Consider the following 8,813-nt stretch of genomic DNA (forward strand, 5'->3'; position numbering starts at 1 on the left):
ATTCAACCGCCAGAGTGACGAGTGTGCAGCCGAAATAACGTTAACTTACATCCGCAAATGGCGGTTGTTAATGGCAAGCCCTGATTATTATCCCTTAAATGTCACCCTAGTCTTGACTGAATTTGTTCGTTCGCTTCACGTTATTATTTCCCAGACGTAGTTTTGGTATTGAGGTCAAAGTCCACTTGCCTTGCGTTCGTAGTTTTGAAGTGTTCCCCCTATTACAGCGACTTTCTTCTGGCATATTCTGCAGAAGGTGACCATCTTTGATTAAGTTTCCCTCAGGACTTTTGTAAAAGCCATAATATAACCACACCTCAGATTTTGTCCTTTTAGAAGTCTGAAAAATCTCCCATTTCTTCTCATTCAAAAAACAGCGCTGCGCTGCATCTGACTGGACAAGATTTACCGCAAGTTTTCAAAATCGTGATAAATCACACGCGTTTTTTAATGATAATTAAATTTTAAAAGATATTACTGACCGTCACTAAATTTTATCATGGTTTATCGTGAAACCGGTAATCATTTCATCCCTATAAACGGACGCTGGAGATTTCATGATATTTAAACGATACGATCTTATGTTCGTTGATGAGTGTTAAAAGAAAATAAATGTCTAACTTAATTAGATGCTTTGAATTATGCCCTCACCTGTCGATCTCTTAATGTCTTATACAACAGGAATGGCGAGTGAGCGATGCTTGGTAAGGTTTGATGGTTCTTCAGCAGTTTTAATAAGCAAAGTAATTCCAAATTTCACGTCTAATCCTCTCTTTATTAATTAGTTGGGCGTGTTGGGTGAGAATCAACTGTTCATTTTTTGTTCCTCTATGGCACCACATTTACTGGTTTCGCGTCAGTTTGGGTAGCAGGTAACTTCGGAACAGCAGCATATCCCGAATATGATATCCATGATATCGTTTGAAATAAAATATATACTGGTATTTTCCCAGTACCGCTATACCGCGCATCCCTATATTGAACACAGCAGCTGAAATGCGTACCTGCGAGGTGTAGGCGAAGTCGATGAGCAGCTCCATGGCCCGCTCATCAATATCCCGGATGACGACTTCCGTCTGCCGGCTCTCGGCCAGCTCCCCCGTGAACATGGCTCTGAAATACGGGCTGCAGGCGGACAGGATCACGCGGTGCGCATAAATCTTCTTGGCTCCCACCACCAGAACCACATCGCACAGCTCCCGATGCTTGCGGAGCAGGTTGATGACCTCCAGGGTTTGCCGAGGATGCTTGTCTGAGACGTAGGGCATCCGGGCCGGCTGCGGCACGCCCTCGGGGAGCTTGTTGGGGTCACCCAGGGTGCAACGACTTGTGATATCCATTCCTGTGGTATCAAGACGGGCACTGGTACCCCTTAGAAACAACACAAAAAAAAAATCAGTCAGTTTAAACTGAAGTATCTGCTAACTAGGGTTGGGTACCGAAATCCGGTTCCAATATGGCACCGGTACTTATATATGTACCGGACCGAATCACCAGAGGTGGACAGTAACGAAGTACATTTACTTAACATTTACATTTACTGAAGTATTATTTTTTAGGGCAACTTTTACTTTAACTTCACTACATTTGAAAGACAAATATCGTACTTTTTACTCCACTACATTTCTATCAAGATCCTCGAAGTCAAAAGTCGTTTCTGTAGCAGCTTTGCAAGTCAGTGGATGATTTTTTCTTCTTCTTTAAAAGTGTTTTTTTGTGCAAAATGTAAATATCTGGGAGAAAGAGAAGCATAGACATATGGATGAATCTGAAAAGCCTGATGAACGAGCTCAGTTCAGTCTGGTTTTTGTGCCTCTCAGATGAGCACGAGTACTGAATAGAGCTTTCTTTTGTGTTTTTTTTTTTTCGCACTTAAACAGACCAATACACACAAAATGTCAATTTTCATTTTGGAAAGTATTCACGTAAACAAAGTTGATTATGTCTTAAGTGAACGTAAACAGTTGGGGGAATATCGGATGTGTATCAGTGTGTAGGATTTGTGCATTCTGCCTTAAAGTGACAGCAGCTTTATAAAAAGCTTTGTAACTTTTAAGTATTTAAATTAGTTGAAGGTGGTCGTATGGAGCATCACTGACTGGCTTAAACCACCATGGCATAGTGTGCAATTATACAACAATTTAACAATAATAAAATAATGCATTGACATAAAAAAGGAAATTTACTTTTGATACTTAAGTACTTTTAAAAGCAAGTACTTCTGTACTTTTACTTAAGTAAAAATTGTTTTTAACAACTTTCACTTGTAACAGAGTAATATTTGACTAGTAGTACTTTTACTTTCACTCAAGTAATGGAGTTGTGTGCTTTGTCCACCTCTGCGAATCACAACGCAGATTTCGGTTCCTCATTTCGGTGACAATCCTGACAATGACAATCCTTTCAGACGGTTATAATTTGACTAACGTTACATGTTTTATGCACATCAGATATATGCACATTATATAGTAACTATAGTTTACTCTATTCTTCTTCCAGTTCACTGGTCACTTACTTTCATGTATTTCGTGAGACGAGAATGAACTCAAGTGTTGTAAATCCGACAGATCCGATTCTGAGGCGCAAACTAACATGGCGCCGCCCATTGCGCTTTATAGATCAACTAACACACATTCACTCGCACATTTGAACATCAGATAGTTCGTGACACAGTTAAGAAGTTTGTGAATATTTTGAATAATAAGAAAAACGAAATAAACCCGATACAGCTGAGCTGTCAGTGCTATTGCGGCCGCTGTTGTCATGTGAGAAACATGACGTGTCGCCCTGGAAACATTAAGACGATGCGTTCTAAAATATTTAGCCAGAGAATATGATCATATTTCAAAATAAAGCTGAAGCTCGAAGCTGGTTATTAGCAGAGCAAGAACACAGACGACTGCTGTTATTACTGTAGCTGTTATTAAGAGTTATATTAGGCCTGTTGTAGTTGGGTTAGGAGGCTTAGGTTTCACTGTGAATTTGTAAATAAGTCAATTATAATTTGTAAATAAGTAATTGTGTTTTGTAATTATTTATATTCATACATTTAAGTATACATTAAACTTTTAATAAATGGTTCAATTTAAATAAAAAATAAATAAAAAGCCATCTAATGTCATCCACCTCGTTTTGTGGCCTTTAAAAAAAAAAGTATCGGTTCAGGCACCGTTTAGGCACCGGAACGGTTTTAAAAGTATCGGTTTGGCACCGGAATCGAAAAAAACCCAAACGATACCCAACCCTACTGCTAACTATTGTGATCCAAATGAAACTGCTTCTCAAACAAGAACAAATGTAGGCCAGGAATTGATTGGATTGTTGTGGTTTGTATCGCGGTGAGCATTTGTCCTGTCCTCACGACAATACACACATAATCGAGAAGAAACGTCATTGCAAGAGGGAGGGGAAGAAGTTTTGATAAAAGATTAGGAGGGCACATTCATTTTAAACCAAATAATATACCATAAAAAAGAATATGATTACATAGTGAGTTTAAAGGGATAGTTCAGCCAAAAATGAAAATTAGCCCATGATTTACTCTCCCTCAAGTCATCCGAGGTGTGTATGACATTCTTCTTTCAGACGAACACAATCAGAGTTATATTAAAACTGTTTTTAGATGCACTTTTATATGATGGATAGATGCACTTTTATAATGGATAGATGCTCTTTTATGATGGATAGATGCTCTTTTATGATGGATAGATGCACTTTTATGATGGATAGATGCACTTTTATGATGGACAGATGCAGTTTTATGATGGACAGATGCACTTTAATGATGGACAGATGCACTTTAATGAAGGATAGATGCACTTTTATGAAGGATAGATGCACTTTTATGATGGATAGATGCAGTTTTATGATGGATAGATGCACTTTTATGATGGATAGATGCAGTTTTATGATGGATAGATGAACTTTTAAGATGGATAGATGGACTTTAATGATGGATAGATGCAGTTTTATGAAGGATAGATGCACTTTTATGATGGATAGATACACTTTAATGATGGATAGATGCACTTTTATGATGGATAGATGAACTTTTAAGATGGATAGATGCACTTTAATGATGGATAGATGCAGTTTTATGAAGGATAGATGCACTTTTATGATGGATAGATGCACTTTTATGATGGACAGATGCACTTTAATGATGGATAGATGCACTTTTATGAAGGATAGATGCACTTTTATGATGGATAGATGCACTTTTATGATGGATAGATGCAGTTTTATGATGGATAGATGCACTTTTATGATGGATAGATGCAGTTTTATGATGGATAGATGAACTTTTAAGATGGATAGATGGACTTTAATGATGGATAGATGCAGTTTTATGATGGAGATGCTCTTTTATGAAGGATAGATGCACTTTTATGATGGATAGATTAACTTTTAAGATGGATAGATGGACTTTAATGATGGATAGATGCAGTTTTATGAAGGATAGATGCACTTTTATGATGGATAGATACACTTTAATGATGGATAGATGCAGTTTTATGAAGGATAGATGCACTTTTATGATGGATAGATGAACTTTTAAGATGGATAGATGCACTTTAATGATGGATAGATGCTCTTTTATGATGGATAGATGCACTTTTATGATGGATAGATGCACTTTTATGATGGATAGATGCTCTTTTATGATGGATAGATGCTCTTTTATGATGGATAGATGCACTTTTATGATGGATAGATGCACTTTTATGATGGATAGATGCTCTTTTATGATGGATAGATGCACTTTTATGATGGATAGATGAACTTTTAAGATGGATAGATGCACTTTAATGATGGATAGATGCTCTTTTATGATGGATAGATGCTCTTTTATGATGGATAGATGCACTTTTATGATGGATAGATGCACTTTAATGATGGATAGATGCTCTTTTATGATGGATAGATGCACTTTTATGATGGATAGATGCACTTTAATGATGGATAGATGCTCTTTTATGATGGATAGATGCACTTTAATGATGGATAGATGCTCTTTTATGATGGATAGATGCACTTTAATGATGGATAGATGAACTTTTATGATGGACAGATGCACTTTAATGATGGATAGATGCTCTTTTATGATGGATAGATGCACTTTTATGATGGATAGATGCACTTTTATGATGGATAGATGCACTTTTAAGATGGATAGATACACTTTAATGATGGATAGATGCAGTTTTATGAAGGATAGATGCACTTTTATGATGGACAGATGCAGTTTTATGAAGGATAGATGCGCTTTTATGATGGACAGATGCACTTTTATGATGGACAGATGCACTTTTATGATGGATAGATGCACTTTAATGATGGATAGATGCACTTTTATGATGGATAGATGAACTTTTAAGATGGATAGATACACTTTAATGATGGACAGATGAACTTTTATGATGGACAGATGCAGTTGTATGGACCTCAAAACAGAAACAGTCATTCACTGCCATTATAAAGCATTATAAGAGCCTGGACATTATTAATATAACTCAGATTGTGTTCGTCTAAAAGATGAATGTCATACACACCGAGGATGACTTGAGGGAGAGTAAATCATGGGCTAATTTTCATTTGTGGGAGAACTAAGCTTAATCATAATTCATAATCATAATAACTTCTACTGATGTGGGTTAACTGGTTGCTCTGAAGAGTGAAGTGCTGAATTAAGACAATGCAGCAAAACAGAAAAGTGACTTAAATCAGGCAAATATATACACAAACTGACATGACATTTAGAAAGTATGGAATATTGCTCTAGTTATGATGATAACGATAACCAATTTGACAGGGCCCAGAGTGTCCCTAAAGCAAACCTCGCAGACGCAGTCTCCTTAAGGCAGAACTACGACACTAATAGTTCAGTTTAATACACATACCGTCACAGTTTTGAGTGTATCTGTGGGCGAGACTGCTATCTTAGCCTTAGCTCTAGCTTAGCTTTATCCAAGTGCTGTCCTGTTTTAGCAGTTTTCAAATGTGGCGATACTCATTATAGACAAAATGGCAAAATAGGCGTTATTCCCTCACCTTATTTGTCCATTTAATCGATCCAGATTGAATTTTAAGTCGTCGAGATTTAGCCAGGGAATATCAAGACAACCGCTCGGTTTACGGGACACCATCCACTTTATTTTTTATTTTCCCGAGGAGTTTCCTGACAGGGACCGGAAGTAGAGATTTCAAAATACAAGTCCTGTGTCTCACAGATTCCGGTACCAGAAGTGACAGAAATGTCTTTTAATTAAGATACTTTTTATTTATTAAGGGTATTTTTATATTTACAAATACTTGAACTGGATAATTTACTTTAAATAAATTCGTAATCTCGTGTTACCTGCTATATTTGATGTAAACAGAGTTTGAGGTTTGGGAAATTGTCTGGGAATGTTCATCATGTCAATGTTTTTTATTAAACAAAAGTAAAACTATTAAACAATATTTTTGTTAATTGAAAAAAAGTGACATAAAATCTAAATATAAGATGAAAAACTTAAACATAAAAACTAATGTTACCTTGGGAAACTAACTGAAATAAAATAAGTTAATTCAAAATATGAATAAGTACCATAATAGTATATACAGTAAACAATAATAAAATAACACTGCTTCACGTGTAGTGTTTTCAGAGCTTTTGCAAAGTGTTAGCACAGACATATTTGACATATAAGAGGACTTTTGGGTCGATTAATTTAATATTTATTTGTATCTATTTGATAAAGCGAAATCAATTTACATGTAGTCAAAAAAAATGACATTGATGTCACTGCAAAACAACAAAATCAGATGTCATTAGTTATTATTGTCAATTAATTCCGTGTTAAAGGACATTTATATTTGGACCTTTAAATCTAAACATCTTTTAAGCTGCGTTATGACATTAAAGGGGCAGGTTTAATGCTATTTCACGCCTTCGGATTTATTTACACTGTTAAAGAGTTGATTCTCATGATAAACATGGACAACATTTAAAAAAAATGAGTTGGACGTGTGATGGAGTATTTCTGTGCCAAATACACTCCTTCAGGATTCAAACAAGTTTCGGAACGTTTTTTTCGAGTATGACCCTGTGTGACGTCATAAAGGGCGGAACTCCTTATATGGGCACTTTTCCCGAATGGGCACACACACACACACACACACATCAGCCAGAGCAAGAGCGCGTCCATCAACAGCTTCGTTCGGGTTATGGGAGCCGTTGGCGGCGCTGGCGTTGTGTGAGTGTGTGTGTGTGTGTGTGTGTTTGTTCCCGGTCATGAGTGGAAACCGCAGGCGGTGAGAGACACTGATCAAATGTGTGTGTTTTGTTTGCAATCGGCGTGTAAGAGCATATATTGTGAACAACACCAATGTGTGTGTGTGTCGGTGTGTGTGTGTGTGTGTGTGTGTGTGTGTGTGTGTGTGTGTGTGTGTGTGTGACTCTTTAGCTCCGCCCACAGCACGCCTCCACGAGCTCGGCTGTTTTCAGAAACAATCGGTACAGTATAGGCCTGTTGCAATAATCAATATATCGATATATCGCACATTATATATACATGACCTGAATCATTTTTTTGTGATGCAATATATCAGCCATTATGTTTACATGATAATGAATGTCACCAACATTTTACTCGATTACTCGAAACAAATGAGTAAATGTTTAAATAAAGTGCAATTTGATGCATTTTTAACAACACTGAAAAAAAGTATTATGGCCTGATTAAATTCAGCATAATTAATGTGTGCTTGTTTAAATAATTTAAATTTAGTTTTTTTATTTTAATTTTTTTTTAAAAATTGGTTTTATGGGAATTGCATGTGTTTTTGTTTAAATTGAGATAAAATAAATTGATTGCGACCACTTACAATAAAAAAATTTAGTAAATTCAACGAGTAATTTTTTTCAGTGAAGATGAGAAGATTGAGAGACTTTTTAATGCTTAATGTTTTGTTATGTTGGTATTTAAAAAGTTTGTGTTATGATAGTGTTTGTGGTGAAGTGTAGAGCATGTGCTTGGGCTGAGGACCTAATAACTATTAAAGTTGTTTTAATAATAAAAAATACTCTGGGCGTGCCATGTTGTAACAAAACCATCTTCTGGCTAGCCAATAAAATCTTGTAAAAGGTTTTGTAAGTGCCCTCAAAAGCTATTTTTTGAATTAATGTAGTTAAATCATGGAAAGGATTTCCATGTGATTAAATGGCTTTCTTTCAGCATTAAGCACTTTTGTTAGGCTAACTTAAATAAATTAGTTGGTCCAAAACATTGCAAATTAGTTGGGCTGACACTATTAAATGAAGCTGTGCCTAACCATAATAAATAAGTTGAATCAACCTTAATAAATTAAGTTGACCCAACGTAAGTACATTCAATTGGAATAACAAAATTGCATAATGCTGAAATAAAGCAAGTGAATCATGTGGAAATACTTTGATGATCATTCAAAGAGTTATTTTTTTGAGGTGCAGTGTGTCTGTCTTTTAAATGATAAACTAAAGACTCTTGGGAGATATGAAGGATCAACACTACTCTAGAGATACTCAAGATTAACACCAAACTGTGTGTGTTATGACCCCTTTAATGTAAGATTGTGTATTTGTCTTTAAGGCGTGTAGTTTACAGACAAAAACATTCTAGACGAGACTCTTACATTCTTCCACTGTTTACTGGAATGCTCTCAGACAGGTTTACAAGTCTCTCTCTCTCTCTCTCTCTCTCTCTCTCTCTCTCTCTCTCTCTCTCTCTCTCTCTCTCTCTCTCTCTCTCTCTTTCTCTCCCCTGTTTCTGTTCTCTGGCATGTTTTATTAT

The 8,813-nt window shown here is 36.2% G+C and overlaps 1 protein-coding gene across 1 annotated transcript in view; it reads right to left on the minus strand.

Moving 5' to 3' along the window:
• Positions 1–6,194, minus strand: part of klhl20 (kelch-like family member 20) — a 32,599-nt gene extending 26,405 nt beyond the window's left edge. The window contains exons 1-2 of the mRNA XM_079820352.1: positions 6,052–6,194; positions 1,005–1,371 (exon numbers count right to left, since the gene is read on the minus strand). Coding sequence (XP_079676478.1) covers positions 1,005–1,371; positions 6,052–6,146 — 462 coding nt within the window. The 5' untranslated portion in view covers positions 6,147–6,194. The remainder of the gene's footprint in view (positions 1–1,004; positions 1,372–6,051) is intronic.
• Between the last annotated feature and the right edge of the window lie 2,619 nt (positions 6,195–8,813).

This window comes from Gobio gobio (assembly GCF_949357685.1).
Source record: "Gobio gobio genome assembly, chromosome: 6".
Classification (NCBI taxonomy): Eukaryota; Metazoa; Chordata; class Actinopteri; order Cypriniformes; family Gobionidae; genus Gobio; species Gobio gobio.